The sequence below is a fragment of the Oncorhynchus clarkii genome, chromosome 12, assembly GCF_045791955.1.
Source record: "Oncorhynchus clarkii lewisi isolate Uvic-CL-2024 chromosome 12, UVic_Ocla_1.0, whole genome shotgun sequence".
Lineage (NCBI taxonomy): Eukaryota > Metazoa > Chordata > Actinopteri > Salmoniformes > Salmonidae > Oncorhynchus > Oncorhynchus clarkii.
This window is the reverse complement of record NC_092158.1, coordinates 78,096,111-78,113,712: the sequence shown is the minus strand read 5'-3', so window position 1 is coordinate 78,113,712 and position 17,602 is coordinate 78,096,111. Positions and strand designations below refer to the sequence as shown.

The 17,602-nt window shown below is 46.1% G+C and overlaps 1 protein-coding gene across 2 annotated transcripts; it reads right to left on the bottom strand.

Annotated features, from left to right (window-relative positions):
- Window positions 1–848: 848 nt before the first annotated feature.
- Window positions 849–12,742, bottom strand: LOC139422262 (transforming growth factor beta receptor type 3-like). Of its 2 annotated transcripts, XM_071173442.1 has the most exons (19): window positions 12,530–12,742; window positions 12,339–12,359; window positions 10,830–10,942; window positions 9,715–9,884; window positions 9,484–9,621; window positions 9,043–9,217; window positions 8,785–8,950; window positions 8,472–8,616; window positions 7,898–8,090; window positions 7,524–7,696; window positions 6,279–6,434; window positions 5,400–5,486; window positions 5,055–5,246; window positions 4,120–4,665; window positions 3,154–3,232; window positions 2,967–3,026; window positions 2,352–2,453; window positions 1,755–1,881; window positions 849–1,592 (listed from the first exon to the last, which is right to left on the bottom strand). In XM_071173442.1, the coding sequence occupies exons 3-18, from the start codon at window positions 10,891–10,893 to the stop codon at window positions 1,799–1,801; spliced, it is 2,529 nt and encodes an 842-aa protein (XP_071029543.1). In that variant the 5' UTR covers window positions 10,894–10,942; window positions 12,339–12,359; window positions 12,530–12,742; the 3' UTR covers window positions 849–1,592; window positions 1,755–1,798. The 2 variants fall into 2 exon arrangements, with proteins under 2 accessions (XP_071029543.1, XP_071029544.1); XM_071173443.1 differs by having other exon boundaries at window positions 1,797–1,881; window positions 12,339–12,742.
- Between the last annotated feature and the right edge of the window lie 4,860 nt (window positions 12,743–17,602).

The following is a 17,602-nucleotide window of genomic DNA, read 5'->3' as shown; positions in this document are numbered from 1 at the left end:
GGATTGTATTTATCATCATTAGTCATTTAGGTCAACATTGGATCATTCAGAGATCCTCACTGAACTTCTGGAGAGAGTTTGCTGCACTGAAAGTAAAGGGGCTGAATAATTTTGCACGCCCAATTTTTCAGTTTTTGATTTGTTAAAAAAGTTTGAAATATCCAATAAATGTCGTTCCACTTCATGATTGTGTCCCACTTGTTGTTGATTCTTCACAAAAAAATACAGTTTTATATCTTTATGTTTGAAGCCTGAAATGTGGCAAAAGGTCGCAAAGTTCAAGGGGGCCGAATACTTTCGCAAGGCACTGTATATTTGACTTCATGTGTTCCTCCTCTTTAAACTCAGTAGTGCTTATTTCTGTTTTAACATTAGGCTATGTTCAGATTCATGCTCGTCCTATAACCAGTAATCACACCATTCCATTCTATGAGCCCAGGTTATGACATTGTAGATACAGTGTAATGGATCAGATGCACTGAATAGTATTTCTTCCAACACTTTTAGGAGTTGCTGAGGCCATGTACCTGTAGACATTCATGTAGCCTCAGTCTTTCAGACCTTTACACATCTCATTGCTTCAAGCATGTGTACACCAAGTATACAAAACATTAAGGACACATTCCTAATATTGAGTTGCACCCCCCTCCCTTTTGCCCTCAGAACAGCCTTAATTATTTGGGGCATGGACTGTACAAGGTATCGAAAGCGTTCCACAGGGATGCTGGCCCATGTTGACTTCAATGCTTCCCACAGTTGTGTCCTTTAGGTAGTGGACCATTCTTGATACACACGGGAAACTGCGGGGGGGGGGGGGGGGGGGGGGGGGACTCAGCAGCGTTGTAATTCTTGACACAAACTGGTGTCCCTGGCACCTACTATCATTCCCCGTTCAAAGGAACTTAAATAATTAGTCTTGACCATTCACTCTCTGAATTTCACACATACACAATCCATGTCTCAATTGTCTCAAGGCTTAAAAATCTTTCTTTAACCCGTCTCCTCCCCTTCATCTCCACTGATTGAAGTGGATTTAACAAGGGACATCAATAAGGGATCATAACTTTCACCTGGATTTACCTGGTTAGTCTATGTCATGGAAAGAGCAGGTGTTCTCAATGTTTTGTATACTCAGTGTATATGTATTTACACACACCAGACATGGGGTTCAAAAACTATTTAGGGTATTTCAATTACTTTCAAAGACAGTTTGAAGTAAGTATCTGGATATTTTTTCAGTACTAAAATATTGGAATGAATTTGGAAATGCTCAACTATTTTCAAATACAAATATTAAAATACTGCATGCATTTGAACCCAGGTCTGTTTGGTCCTAGGGTTTTTTAAATAATGTATTTGAAAATATTTTCTGCTATTTATAGGAAGTTATTTTTTTAAATACTTCCAAGTAAAAATAGCTGATTGTATTTTCAAATAATGTGGCCAAAAATACACTGAGAATAAGTATTTAAATAACAAATACTTAAATACGCATGTATTTCAACCCAGGTCTGACACACTCACATACACACACCAGGTGTTTCATCTTCTGTCCCACTTTACCCTCAGTCTCAGATTTACCAGAGGAAACACTGAAAATGAGATATTTAGAGTATTTATTACATATGATACGAGATATCACTATTGCAATCTGCAGGTGCTTGACTAATTCACAAAGGGCGCTAGTGCCACCATGATAAGTCTATAGAATACTAGTCTAAATTTGACAATCTCTTTACTTTGTGGTCCCCCACCTGCTGTGTGTGTTGTTCCACTCTTATCACGTTCCATCTCACCTCTACACAGAGCTGTTGGAAGAGTCTAATAAGGCAGGGTTAGTATTCTCGATCAGGCCCCCTCTTCTGGTTGGTGGAGGAGCCCCTGCAACCAATCACATGTCAAGTGTTTCACTAACATTTATTCATGGTGAAAAAACCCAGCATTTCTCTCAAAAAATAATAAGAAAGTTGTCATAGTATCTTCTCTTACACTAGGTCAAATAAAATCAAATGTTATTTGTCACATGCTTCGAAAAAACAACAGGTGTAGACTAACAGTGAAATGCTTACTTACGGGCCCTTCCCAACAATGCAGAGAGAAAGAAAATAGAGAAATAATAAAATGAGTAACGATAACTTGGCTTTATATAAGGGTAACCAGTACCAAGTGGATGTGCAGGGTTACGAGGTAATTAAGGTAAATATGTACATATAACTAGAAATAAAGTGACAGATAGTAAACAGTAGCAGCAGGTATAGAATGTTCTCTGTTTATTTGTGAATAGGGTGGTATAGCTCAGTATTTTGGCCTTTGGTCCAGGATAGACTTTAGGAACTGTCCCGTGTGGTTACCTGTGTGAGAGTAGATGCACCATAGCGTCCCCATCAGGCTGATGCCCAGAAGGAAAGCAACAAACACAATCCCCAACACTGAGCCTGTGTCTACCCCAGAGCCTGGGTGACAAAAACATGGGAGGGAAAAGTAGTAGATAAGCCAAATCCCAGTTACTATCACTGTTGTGATAATACACACATGTAGGAACATCCGGGAGTTGATATTATGGTTAGGGTTGAACCGGGTGAGGACATGAAGCAAGGGTTAGGGTTGAGGCTAGGGTTAGGGTTGAATTGGGGTGTGGACATGAAGCAAGGGATAGGTTTGAGGCTAGGGTTAGGGTTGAATTGGGGTGTGGACATGAAGCAAGGGATAGGATTGAGGCTAGGGTTAGGGTTTAACCAGGGTGTGGACCTGAAGGTAGGGTTAGGGTTGAGGCTAGGGTTAGAGTTTAACCAGGGTGTGGACCTGAAGGTAGGGTTAGGGTTGAGGCTAGGGTTAGGGTTAGGGTTTAACCAGGGTGTGGACCTGAAGGTAGGGTTAGGGTTGAGGCTAGGGTTAGGGTTTAACCAGGGTGTGGACCTGAAGGTAGGGTTAGGGTTGAGGCTAGGGTTAAAGTTACAGTTACTCACTGCTGTGGGCTGGGATAGGCTTGGGTAGCTGAGACACACTGGGCATTTGACCTCTCTGACCTAGAGAGAGAAAGAGAGAGTTGGATAAGAAGAGAGAAACACCCTTTTACACAGAGTGAAAGTGAATTACTTCAGGCCCATGTAATGAGGAGGTGGACCACACCACCAATGACCATCTACTACTCACCAGCAGGTGGCGCCAGCTGTCTGGCCACACCAACGGGCTGATAGACCAGCATGGGTCTGGAGAAGTTTCTGTACTCACACTGACAGAGAGAAGAGAGAGGAAGATAAGCAGTGGCGGAATTAGGTATAGGCGACATTGGCATCCGCCCAGGGTGGCATCCTGCAGTGAGCAAAAATAAATAAATTGGGAACGGTGACATTTACACGATTGGTTTTCTATCGCTCATTAGCACGTCACGTCAATAATATCATGTCACCGTGTGGGACTGTGGGTCAATTAACCTTGTCGAAGTGGGCGCCCTGATTCTAGTTTGTGAGCTAGGGAAGGTCTCCCACTCAGAAGTACGAGATGTGGAGGGGGGCGGGGGTAGGTTAACCTCAGGTCTTCCAACTGGAAGCCCAAGGTAGGGGGAGCGGGGGAATCTATCAAATAGCGCACCTCTAACTATGTAAAGTACTAACGCAATCATTAAAATCAGTCACACTACGAAATGCTACTAAATAAATCACAATTAATTCATAATACTGTGAATATATAGTTTCACATACATTTTTCCGCGTTGTGCAAAATCATTAAGAATAATATAAAACCAGTCTACACACCACCAAGCTGAATTGGTTTAGTATTGACTCCTGGTTGACAGTGTTGGGGGATGGGTAATGTAGTGATGCTCGGGTGCCAAATCAACACTAATTTGTTTCTATTTGTCTTTTTTACTTCTTTTTGATATTAGTCTTATGTTTGTCTATATTTGTATATTTCTATAGTTTAAATGTTATGATTATTTATGATTTGTGTTATTCCAAATGTCTGAATAAAAATGACAGTTAGCGCAGAATCTTGCTTTTTTTGTTGCTGGGGGTGGGGGGGCGCTGAAGGGAGCCATACAAGCTAGTACCGCCACTGAGGGTAAGTCATTACTTTTAGTCATTAATAGCCATTATGAATATAGAACATGTACTGTACCTGTTGGTTGGGTAGTTTAGATACGAGGGCAGGGATACGGAGGCCCCAGGGATTTGGACAGCCACTCTGTATTATGGCCGTTGGAGGCCCCTGGGTCAATGACTCTCGGCCACACAGACAGATGCGACAGTGCAGGAACTGGACAGAGTTGTTGTAGATGGGCCGAAGGACAAAACTGAACCTCAGTCTGTGTATCTGGTCCTCCTCTCCTCCCATTCCTCCATCGCTCTCCTTCCTTTTGGCTCGTCCTCCTCGTCCCCTCTTCCCAACGTGTTCTCTTTTTCTCAATCCTGCTTTGTTCCTCCAAGCCCTTCCTGGATGCCTGAATGATAGGACTCTAGGTACCTCCTCTTCCTCTTCATAATATTCCTCATCATCCTCATCTTCCTCTTGGCCATGTGCCATGTTGCTGAGTGTCAGTGAGGAGTCAGCGGAGCAGCTGTCTCTAATGACTGACCAGCCAGGGGACACACGGGGGTCTGATAGGGGAGACACCATGCAGGACCGCACCTCCACACCCCCACCGAGGGCCCCCTTGGCGGAAAGCTTGGCAAAAACAGTCAGAGAAAATATGGGTAACACATTACTTTACCATGGTCTTATTACTGAGTTGATATTTTGTAAGTAGAGTGTAATAAGTATTGTAATTACACTAGTACTGTAATTTGTAGTACTCTGTTAAAACCTGCTGTGCTCTAGTGCTGTAATAGCAGGGCTACAGAGTTCTTATAGAAATGACTTATTGTGACATATCTAGATGTGATTATAATAGCCTTCTGGTAGAAGTCTTCTCTGAGCTTGAGGCAGCTGATACTGTAGAAGACGAGCAGAGGGAGAAACACAAGTAGCACTTGCAGCAGGAGCTACATCAACAGACAGACAGACAGACAGACAGACACACAATTAAACACACACACATAGCTTGGCAAACTGACCTCCACATAGACACGGTTGTCAGCAGTGATGGTACAAGGACCGGTCTGCCTCTGCTCATAGCCCTCTGTAACAAACAGCTGCAGTGAGACCAGTGGTCCGGCCCTGGCCCTTGGGAGAGGCCCCGGCCCCTGCAGAGTGGGCTGCTCCACAGGAAGGCTTGGGACACTGGGGACTGCAGCAAAACAGCTGAACTAAGAGGACAATGGAAAAGAGGGAGATGTATGGAATGATAAGGACAAGCATAGATATACATGTCTCTGTCTCACACACACACAACAAACACACACTAATATGTGGTGAAAATGGACCACACATACACAAACACACAACCTGTATCATCTCACATGTATGACCAGTGGAGTCCACTCTGTGGGCTCCTCGTCTGTCTCATTGCCCACGGCAACCAGAGGCTTGTTTCTCCATAGCAACACCTGAGAGGATGGATAGACACAAAACATGGCAAGTCATGTATTGTAAGAGTTGAAATACTAGAGCAGATAGGTCAGTGAGAGGTCAGTAGATATACAGTATTAGTAGATCGTAGTTCATTCACATGCTACATGTCTGTCTCACTGCCTCCCTCCTCTCCTGCTCCCTTTCCTCCCAGACCTCCACCACTCCCACTACCCTCTCTCCCTCCCTCCCTCCAGCCCCCTGCTCCCACACTCCCGTCCCCAGGCCTAGCTACACTCAGGTTGATCAGCAGTGTTCTGGCAACTCTAACCTAGGTCACCCATGTGGTGCCTGGGGGAGGTAAGACAGACTACTTACACAACCTCAGGAGCCCTTCAGATCATACTAACCAACAACAACACAATTACAGCCCTGCTCTTCTACTCTCTTCTCTCGTCCTCTGCCTTTCTACTGTGCATCTCTCTCAATCTCACACATAGATACACAGACAGACACACAGAGAGGGGCTCCATAGTGACCTACATGTCCCTCTCCCCCTCCCCACCTAAGTAAAGCCCATCCCTGCTCTATCTCCCCATCAGATCTGCCTCTCAGATGAGGCTGCCGGACGTCCCTATTACACAGCTCTTTCTCTTTCTGCTGACTGTGTTTAGCACAGAATCACTTGTAAACGGCTGCATGCATGGTTCAATTACCATTTTGGTGAGACAAGAACATTGCAAAACATGGTGAGACACAAAAATGTCACAAAACATGTTAAAATGTTCTCTGCAGATATTTTACCCCTTAAAACCACCTCTCTGTCTTACCGCATTTTTGTACTGTACCCCTCTGGGCTCTCCCTGCAGCACCCCTTCAGTCCCACAGGAAATGACCGGGAATGCCAACAAGAAATGGCTGCTGTTGGACTGGGCCATGCACTGAGGCTCCCGTAGTGTCACCTCCGACACCGGGAGAGACAGGGTCTGTGTGAAAGAGAGCATCACAAAAGCGACACTAAGTACCGTCATAAGAACCTACAATACACTGTAGGTCTACATGCAGTATATTGGTATTTGTATAACATAACCTCGCTAACAGGCTAACACACTAAACTACCAGTACAACCATAACCTCGCTAACACGCTAACACGTTAAACTACCAGTACAACCATAACCTCGCTAACACGCTAAACTACCAGTACAACCATAACCTCGCTAATACGCTAAACTACCAGTACAACCATAACCTCGCTAACACGCTAAACTACCAGTACAACCATAACCTCGCTAACACGCTAAACTACCAGTACAACCACAACTTCGCTAACACGCTAAACTACCAGTACAACCATAACCTCGCTAACACGCTAAACTACAACCATAACTCTCTTTCTATCTTTCTTTCTCTCTCTTGGAGTACTTGAGCCCTAGGAACATGCCTCAGGACTATCTGGCATGATGACTCCTTGCTGTCCCCAGTCCACCTGGCCGTGCTGCTGCTCCAGTTTCAACTGTTCTGCCTGCGGCTATGGAATCCTGACCTGTTCACTGGACGTGCTACCTGTCCCAGACCTATTATTTGACCATGCTGGTCATTTATGAACATTTGAACATCTTGGCCATGTTCCGTTATAATCTCCACCCGGCACAGCCAGTAGAGGACTGGCCACCCCTCATAGCCTGGTCCCTCTCTATGTTTCTTCCTAGGTTTTGAACTTTCTAGGGAGTTTTTCCTAGCCAACGTGCTTCAACACCTGCATTGCTTGCTGTTTGGGGTTTTAGGCTGGGTTTCTGTACAGCACTTTGCGATATCAGCTGATGTACGAAGGGCTATATAAATAAATTGGATAACCCCGCTAACACGCTAAACTACCAGTACAACCATAACCTCGAAAACACGCTAAACTACCAGTATAACCATAACCTCGCTAAACTACCAGTACAACCATAACCTCGCTAACACGCTAAACTACCAGTACAACCATAACCTCGCTAACATGCTAAACCACCAGTACAACCATAACCCCGCTAAACACGCTAAACTACCAGTACAACCACATAGTGAAAGTGACCTGCAGAATGTGTCTGTCCACTGCCACGTTGAGTCGTCCGTCCTGACACTGCACACTGACAGCCTCCCAGCCCCCACTGGTCCTTCCACCTCCCTCACTCAGCCACTGTCTCAGCCTGTGCTCCTGGACCCAAGGGGGCCTGCCATCCAGCATACGCACAGGGGGGCCACCTTCTGTGGGGAGGGAGAGAAAGAGAGAAAGGTGTGCTAACACACAGAACAGCACTTTTTAGGGATAACATGACCTTCAATATTGGGAGACAACATAATTAATCAGGAGAAACACCAACACAAACACACTGTTAGGAAACACAAAATAAACCATCCAGTTCACTCACACAATGAGGGACACAAGAGACACACACAGGTCCTGACCTGTCCCTCCCACAGCCAGTCTGATCACAAAGTGATTGGCCAGGTCAGCCTCTGTGTATGAGGCCACTTTGGGAAAGCCACTCTGATTGGCCCAGCTCAAAAGGTCACGGGTGGTAGAGAGGTCAGAGGTGAGCATGCTAGTCAGTGTCAGGTCAGGCTTCGGAGGGTAGAGTGGGGACACGCTGTTGGAGGACTGAGAGGAAAGAACAAGGGAGAGAAAAATGGTCAAAGAAATGCATAAATGGGGTGTTTGTGTTACAAGATAACCTGGCAAGCCCTGTCAAAGCCAAGTTGAATGTGTTTATTTATCAACAAGATAACCTGAGAGATATTTCCATTGATATTTGGAACTCACTTTGATGTTTTGAAATCACGTTTAGCTTGGCCTTCACTCAATGATTGTATTGCTCCTTTAATTTATTTAGCTATTTTGTCCATTTCATCATAATTTTTTTACAAATAACCCCTTTTATGACTTTTATACCAAACTCCAGAACAGGTGAAGGACCCATTCTAGCCCACATGATAGGAGAAATACCATAATGTGTCAAGTTTTACTAGATAGGATCCTCACATAGACAGAGATGTGTCCCCGGAGCCCTGGCACTGTGAGAGCCCAGTTGACTGGAACGGCACTACTGAGGATCAGCACCAATTTGTGCCACCCAGCATTGGCCACTGGGGGCACCAGAGAAATAGTCACCTCCACCTGCAGAGAGCTGGGATAGAGGGAGAGACCGGTCACTGAAAGGCATAGAGAGGGAGAAAATGCTTTGAAAATGATTAAGGGATAACTCAATAGCTCAACATTGTATTACTTGAACAGCTTCAGAGATTGATATTCTCCGCATGATTTTCTTCACATGCTGGAGACGTCCTAAACATACCCACAAAGCCCTGACCCTGCTGAAAGGAGCTTGATGACATGCACTTCTGGGTCGCCTCCGCCAACTGGAGCACAGCCCTGTACTTCCTGTGGCTGCAGGTCAGAGGTCAGGTAGTTGTGTGACAGGAACAGAGACTGCAGCTGGCACACGCTGGGCATGGTGATATCTGGAGGGCAGAGGGGAGACTTGGTTGGAGAGGGAGAGAGGTCAGAAAGACCAGGGTTGTGTATTAGTTGTATGTGTGTGGGGCGGGCTCACCCTCGCCCACGCGGACGTAGACGCGGTTGGCACTGGCTGTGTGTGTGAGGGAGGACAGGGAGCCATGGCGATGCATTGCCCATCGCAGCAAAGCCCGCGGACGGAAAGGCAGAGAGGGCATAGGCTGCACCTGCACTGCCAGACTGTAGGGCTGCACTGTAGAGTTAGGAGAGACCTGGGGCAAAGGGGGGACACTGTGGTTACAGAGAGAGACATGATAACACATAGTAATAGAAACATTCATTTGTGGGGGCCTATGTTTCTAAAACAACACACTTGCACAGACATACACACAAACACACTGGAGAGGTCAGTACTTTTATCAGTTCCTCATGGGAGGAAGTAAATACTCCCATCAAAACTGTTCTTTTTGGGGGTGAATGATTAATGACTAAAAGAGGTACACACACACACCACACGAGCACGCACACACAGACTGACCTGCACCAGCACAGGCAGATCCGGGGGTAGTCTCTCAGCCTCCAGCCACCAGCGTACTGGTTGCTTGGAGCTCAGTACCAGGATGAGGGTTTGACGGGGGGGGTGAGACAGAGACAGGGGTCTCAGGAGCACAGTCACCTAGAAGGGAAGAGAGGGGGTCAGGGCAGGGAGGCACAACGTATTGGGAGTGATTGTGGATGTGTCCTACTGTGAGAAAAAGAGAGGGAGCACCTGTTTGTCAGGGCTGCGTGTCCCTCTCCCCACAGCGATCACATGGGTCTCTTTCTCCCCGCTCTCTCTGGCTGCACAGCCCGGGCCGGCCTCAAAGCGCTCCAACAGCCCCTGCACAGGGTGAAGCGCCCCGGCTGGAGACAGAGAGCACTGCAGTTCCCCACAGTCAACTGCACAGTTGCAAAGACAACCAGAGGTCACTCAAATGGAGCTACGGCTGTATACTCTGTTTACGAGGAACATTGAGGACAAACTAATATAGATTGGGTCTCTTGTGAAAGAGATACAATGAAAAATAAAACACTTGATGTCCCTGAAAAAGACAACACAGAGAGACCATCTGAACTTGGTGTGAGGTTTGGTAATAGGCAGGATGGACAGGGTCAGCAGCAGACTCTCTGCTCTCACTGACAAACAGAAGAAACAAGTCTCTGTCAATCCGCCACATAAACACACTAGTGCTCCACTCGACTGCTCTGGTCTCAGACAAGCCCTCTCACTCAGCCTCTCTGTCTATGTCTCAGTCTGTCTCTGGTTCTTGCTCTCTTCTTCCAGTCAGTGGCTGTTGGCCCACTATGACTAAAAGACAGCTTGTTGTTCTCGGACTGAACAGAGCTAACTGGGGAGTGCCCCCTGACTGAACTTTCTATTTTTTTTCTTTACGTCTCTGAATATTCCACTTTCACTTTGCTAAACCCAAATCTGACTATTGACACATAGCTTTTTGAAAGCAGAGTCACTCTGGGAGGTACTTTTGAGAGAAAGCATTAAAGTTGTACTATTCCGTATGGAAACATCCTGTAGAATTAACAGTACCTCTATAACTGTCTCCTACCTCTTCAAAGAACATCTTAAAGAATCCCACAGCACCTCCCCCCATTTTTTAAAATAAAAAATACAAATGGCTTTTCATGAACTCGCACTTGAATGTGTCAGTGAACTAGCACTGACTTTGCTGACAGCTACTTTATTGAGGAAAATGTACTTATTATGACTGCGATATGTGGTTGTCCGACCTAGCTATCTTAAGATGAATGTACTAATTGGAAGTCAATCTGGATAAGAGCGTCTGCTAAATGACTAAAATGTCAATGTAAATGTCTTGTTTCCCTTACGTCCTGTTCTCTCCCCCAGTAGAAAGAGGCAGAAGAGAAACCACCTCGTCCCTGAAACCATCATGACTATTCTCCAGGAGTGAATTCAATGGGAGAGTCCCTCTTGCGTCATCCTGAGGGGGAAAAGAGAGTGATTAATACAGTGGTCTAGACGGAGTCTTTAACAAGAGACCAAGTTCTCCGTGTGCATAATGTTATATTGGACAGGCTGAGAGAACAGATGGATAATATGTATCCAAATAGAGGAGGAACAAACACTAGAGCAAGGACAGAGTTTACCCAGGGAACAAACAACATAACAAAGTCATCCCTCCCACTCATTCTTCTCCCATTCTGGACAGTATCAGATTCTTGGGGAATTTTTTCTTCTCTGTGTTCTGCCAATTGCAACTCGGAAACATTTGTCAATAACATGCTTTGAAGGCAAAATCTGTGATTTCAAAACGCCTGAATGATAAGACGAGTTACAGGGGTGTCGGAAAGTAAGTACTCTAAAATTGATAGAAGCTTTGGATACCATGCAATCAGGTCTGACATTCAGTGAGATTGACATGATAGTATTAAACATATTTTGACTCCATTGTTTGTTTATATAGAATACAAATAGGTCTGTACATCTTTCCTTAGCCTTGTTGAGTATATAATGCAATATAATCAAAGGTCATATACCCACTTATCTCATAATTGTCATGTGCCTATCTTTATTATGTGCCTGATAGTGACACACATCATATAATGCTGTGAGACAGAATTGGGGGTCGTTGTTCGGGACCGGTTGACCAGTTTATTGTCCTTGGGTGGGCTCCCGAGTGGCGCAGCGGTCTAAGGCACTGCATCTCATTGCTAGAGGCGTCACTACTGACCCTGGTTCAATCGCAGGCTGTATCACAACTGGCTGTGATTGGGAGTCCCATAGGGTGGTGCACCATTGGCCCAGCGTCGTCTGGGTTAGGGTTTGGCCAAGGTAGGCCGTCATTGTAAATAATAATTTGTTCTTAACTGACTTGCCTAGTTAAATAAATACAAAAAATAAGGATCAGAGGACGTCCAGACAACACACCGACCCATTGAAATAATGACATGTCATTAACTGGCGCGCAAAACTCTAATCTCTTCCACTCAAACTTGCCCAGAAAGAACTCACCACGAACTGCAAAATAACGGCTAATGGGGCCGGAAACAAAAATTGAACAATTGATTGGTCTTGATGGGTACTATGAGAATGCAGAGGAATAAACTATATATATTTTCTCTAACAGTGTCATTCAAAACAGTTGTTATATTATTTGTCTCATTAGCAAAGGATTCATCCCTTTGCTAATTCATGACAAATATTTAGAACTTCACTCGAAGAAAAAATGCATTAGCCCAGTCAGAATTCACTAGAAATAAAACATTAAAAAGTCAATAAACCTATAATGATTCAATTTAAACGGACCACAACTCACAGCACTTCGAATATCTCTCCTGACTTCTGAATACAGGCTATAATAAAAAGTCGTAACTCACCTGTGACAGTTCCCGGTGGAGCTGGACGTTGAAAGCAGACTGTCGATCAACTATTGATTCTCAGGTTAAGACCATTCAATAATTGGTTAAAACCAGTGACCACAGAACTGTATTGGCGTATATCACAGCGGGCTACACACCCTCTGTACCCCCTTTCAATACTAGAGAAAATAACAGAAAATTGCCTTTACCAAATCTATGTGCTGCTGCTTCAGGCGTCCAGAGACGCACTGGGTGGCATTTCAGATGGGGTATTGCATTGACATCATAGTTTTCGATAAGCCAAAGAAATCAAGAGTTAAGACAGTTTAATATTTTTAGAGGTGAGATACGGAATTTAAAACGATTCCCTCGAAATAGTATACAAGCCAGAGGAGGGGCAGGGAATGGGGCGATAGACAGGAGAGAGAATAGGGTCTAAAAACGCACAGAAACGTAGAAGGCAACAGGAAGAAGAGTGAGAGAGGACGAAGCGTAAAGGGGAAGAGGAGGGATGGTGGGAGGGTAAATAAATAGGAGCAGAAGGCTGGACTTGAGAAGTTGGAGAGGCAGGGGTAAAGTGAGAGGAATGCAGAGGAGGGAAAGGAAAGAGAGATAAATGAGAGATGGAGAAAAGTAATTAGACCATGAAGTACACTGTAATTATTTTTATTCATTGTAGAATTGTAAGGCTTCCAGTTGCAACAGGATGGTGAGTTTGCTCAACAAAATTGCATTCCAGTTGATTCAACATACAATTGTTTGCATATTTCCCAGTGTAAAATGAAACGCTTTATGACAATACATTACATATATCATAAGGCTTTTCTTTGAGGGCCTAGTTACACCCTAACACAGTGGTCTGAAACTCCTGGTTTATAGGCTGTATTAAGCCTGCAAGTCATATTCTGGCTTGCAAAATGTTGTTTAATCCCTTTTAGAATCCAGCCAGAGTGAGGATATCCAACAATTGGAACATTTATTTACCCGCAAACTGCATTGAGAACGATGGCCAGGGTAGGCGTATGGAAGATGAATTATTGAGACTACTAACAGCTTGGATTAGTTTAGAAAAATGTATGTTATTTATGTTTGCGTAGCATAAGATTATAAGATTAATCAACCAATCAATGCAAAAACACAGGTATTGAAACAAACAATTCTGAAAATCAACCTGCGATAGAGCATGCTGGGAAATGCTTTTGAGTAGTTTTGAGCAAACATACATTTGTAATTTTACTCAACAAGCTTGTTCAAATTCAGCTCACTTTGAGCAGAGTTTGTTGATTCACCATTCAACTGTACGGCTGCAATAGCATTGTGTGTTTGCTCAACATTTGGGCATATTGCTGAACCAACATACAGTGTTGCTTTCCAAGGGCACACATGAATTAGTAATTCGACTCAAGTTTTTATACATTCATATCACTGTGAGCAAAGATTGTTGATGTTCACACATTAGCTCAATTTCTTGTCCTTCTGGCTTTTCATATTTTTTTTTTTACTGTGTAGGCTAACATATATTTTCTCTGAAGTGTGGGTGAAATTACACAGATTTTTATCCAAATTGAGAAAGTTCAGAAAGAATTCAGAAAGTACTCAAGATGCATAATGTAAGGATTGTGTTTAATACGCATTGTTAGGTCCTATTTGCTCAATTCTGTTTTTGCAGGGAAACTCTTATTTCATGCCATGAAATTGTTGTTGGATATGTTATTACTGATATGTTTTCTGGTTGATTTATGTCCCAGATATACATTTTTTATCTGAAATAAATAACAATGTTTCCAGGCTGCCCAATACAGTATTTCATATTCAATCTAAATTGAAATGTATCATGGGTAAATTAAATTAAAGTAAATTCTCCAGATCGGTCTGAGAATAGATCAGCCTTTTAACTCTTAAGCTACCAGCTGGGGCCATTTTGTAAGGAACCTCGTCCTCCTCTTCTGAGGAGGAGAAGCGAGAAGGATCGGAGGACCAAAACGCAGCGTGGTAAGTATCCATAATTTAATGAAGCAAAATGAACACTGAACAAAAACAATAAGGAACAAACGAACAGTCCCGTAAGGTGAATGACAAACACTAAACAGGAATTAAACACCCACGAAACCCAGGTGGAAAAGGCTACCTAAGTATGATTCTCAATCAGAGACAACTAATGACACCTGCCTCTGATTTAGAACCATACTAGGCCGAACACAAAAACCAACATAGAAAAACAAACAGACTGCCCACAACAACTCACGCCCTGACCATACTAAAACAAAGACAAAACAAAGGAACTAAGGTCAGAACGTGACAGTACCCCCCCCTAAGGTGCGGTCTCCGGCCGCAAAACCTGAACCTATAGGGGAGGGTCTGAGTGGGCGTCTGTCCGCGGTGGCGGCTCTGGCGCGGGACGTGGACCCCACTTCACCATAGTTTTTGTCCGCCTCCTCAACCGCCCCCGTGACCTCTTATGAGCGGCAACCCTCGCCGCAGACCTCGGACTGGGGACCCTCGCCACGGGTCCCGAAAGGACGGGAGACTACAGCAACGCCGGGCAGGCGGTAGACTCCAGCAGCGCTGCCAGAGTCTCCCGCCTGTCCGCCTGTCCGTCCATTCGGGACCCGTGGCGAGGGTCCCCAGTCCGAGGTCGGCGGCGAGGGTTGCCGCTCATAAGAGAGGCCACGGGGGGGGGGGGGGGGGGGGGGGGCTCTGGCAGCTCCTGGCTGCCTGGCAGCTCAGGACAGACTGGCGGCTCTGGCAGCTCAGGACAGACGGGCGGCTCAGGACAGATGGACGGCTCAGGACAGACGGGCGGCTCTGGCAGCTCAGGACAGACGGGAGGCTCTGGCAGCTCAGGACAGACGGGAGACTCTGGCAGCTCAGGACAGACGGGAAACTCTGGCAGCTCAGGACAGACGGGAGACTCTGGCAGCTCAGGACAGACGGGAGACTCTGGCAGCTCAGGACAGACGGGAGACTCTGGCAGCTCAGGACAGACGGGAGACTCTGGCAGCTCAGGACAGACGGGAGACTCTGGCAGCTCAGGACAGACGGGAGACTCTGGCAGCTCAGGACAGACGGGAGACTCTGGCAGCTCAGGACAGACGGGAGACTGAACATGAACTCTAACCACGCTGCGTTTTGGTCTGCCTCTCCTTCCCAGGAAGAAAGCCGTTACAGAATCACCCACCAACCAAGGACCAAGCGGCGTGGTAACAGACGGCGGCAGAAGCAACAGCAGCAGCAGCAGGAGCAACAGCAGCAGCAGCAGCAGGAGAAGCAACAGCAGCAGTAGGAAAAGCAACAGAGGCAGCAGCAGCAGCAGCAGTGGGAGAGGCTGCACTATTTGGAAAAATGGACTTGGGAGGAGATCCTAGACGGGAAAGGACCCTGGGCAGAGCCAGGGGAATATTGCTGCACCAAAGCCGAGCTGGAGGCAGCGAAAGCGAAAGCAGAGAGGCGGCATTATGAGAGAGGGAGAGGCAGCCCCAAACATTTCTTGGGGGGGGGGGGAACAGGGAGAGTGTGGCAGAGTCAGGAGCCAGACCTGAGCCAACTCCCCCTGTTTACCGTAAGGAGCCATGGATGTTATCGGAGCTATCGGCGAAGCTGAGGGCTGAGTCTGAGAGGGTCGAGGAGTTATTGGACAGAATGGAGGAGAGTGAACGGATGGGAGTTGAGGAGAGTCTTGAGGAGGTGTTAATAGAATTGGGGGAGTGTGAAGAGAGAGAGCAGTTGATTTGGCATAGTATGCAAGGCATTCGCCATGAGGTGCGTGTCCCCAGCCCGGTACCACCAGTGCCGGCACCCCACACCAGGTTGTCTCTCCGTCCCATCAATACAGGTGCTCCCGCCTGTCCGGCGCTACCTGAGTTTCCGCCCCTCAGTCCAGAGGTGCCAGAGCTTCTCTGTCCAGCGCTGCCAGAGCCTTCCTCCTCTCCGGCGCTGCCAGAGCTTCCGCCCCTCAGCCAGGATCCGCCAGAGCCGCCAGTCAGCCAGGATCCGCCAGGATCTGCCAGAGCCGCCAGTCAGCCAGGATCTGCCAGAGCCGCCAGTCAGCTAGGATCTGCCAGAGCCGCCAGTCAGCCAGGATCTGCCAGAGCCGCCAGTCAGCATGGAGCCGCCAGAGCCGCCATTCAGCCAGGATCTGCCAGAGCCGTCAACCAGCCTGAGCTACCCTTCAGTCCCAAGCTACCCCTCAGTCCCGAGCTACCCCTCAGTCCCGAGCTACCCCTCAGTCCCGAGCTGCCCCTCAGTCCAGTGGGGCCCTTTGTTAGGGTTCATAGGCCAAGGTCGGCGGCGAGGGTCGCCACTCAAAGGACGCTAAGGAGGTGGACTAAGACAATGATGGAGTGGGGTCCACGTCCAGCGCCAGAGCCGCCACCGCGGACAGATGCCCACCCAGACCTTCCCCTACCTTCCCTAGGTTTAGGTTGTGCGGTCGGAGTCCGCACCTTGGGGGGAGGGGGTACTGTCACGTTCTGACCATAGTTCTTGTGTGTTTTCCTTGTTTTAGTGTTGGTCAGGACATGAGCTGGGTGGGCATTCTATGTTGTGTCTAGTTTGTCTGTTTCTGTGTTTGGCCTGATATGGTTCTCAATCAGAGGAAGGTGTTAGTCATTGTCTCTGATTGGGAACCATATTTAGGGAGCTTGTTTTGTGTTTGGGTTTGTGGGTGATTGTTTCCTGTCTTTGTGTTTTCTGCACAAGCTAGGACTGTTTCGGTTTTGCCACGTTTATTGTTTTGTATTCTGTTCATGTTGAGTTACCTTATTAAAATAACATGAACTCTAACCACGCTGCGTTTTGGTCCGCCTCTCCTTCCCAGGAAGAAAGCCGTTACAAGGGGCATATTTTTGTCATTACAGCCAAAAGTTTGTTTATTAAATTCTTAAAATGTTTTATGACTTAGTCAATCAACTTGTTCTTAACAAATCTAATTAATTGTTTAGTGTTTCTCTATCAATATGGACTATTTAAAAATGTAAGTCATTTGGGATAATTTTGACCTCAGCCAAAAACATATACTTCTGCCTATAGTAATTGGATAAATAGGACCTTTATTTCAATCCAGGATTCTCTGGAGACATAACAAGTTACCCACCAGAGGGTGGAGGGGGACCTGTTAACCACACCACCAGTGATTTGTATCAGTGATTTCGACCCGATAGACATATCATCTGCAGAGCTCCCCATGTACTCTCCTAAGTTGTAACTTTTCTATACCACGCATCATATGACTGTGTACAAAACCAAAATAACCTTATTTTTTATATATAAAATTTGCCAAAGGT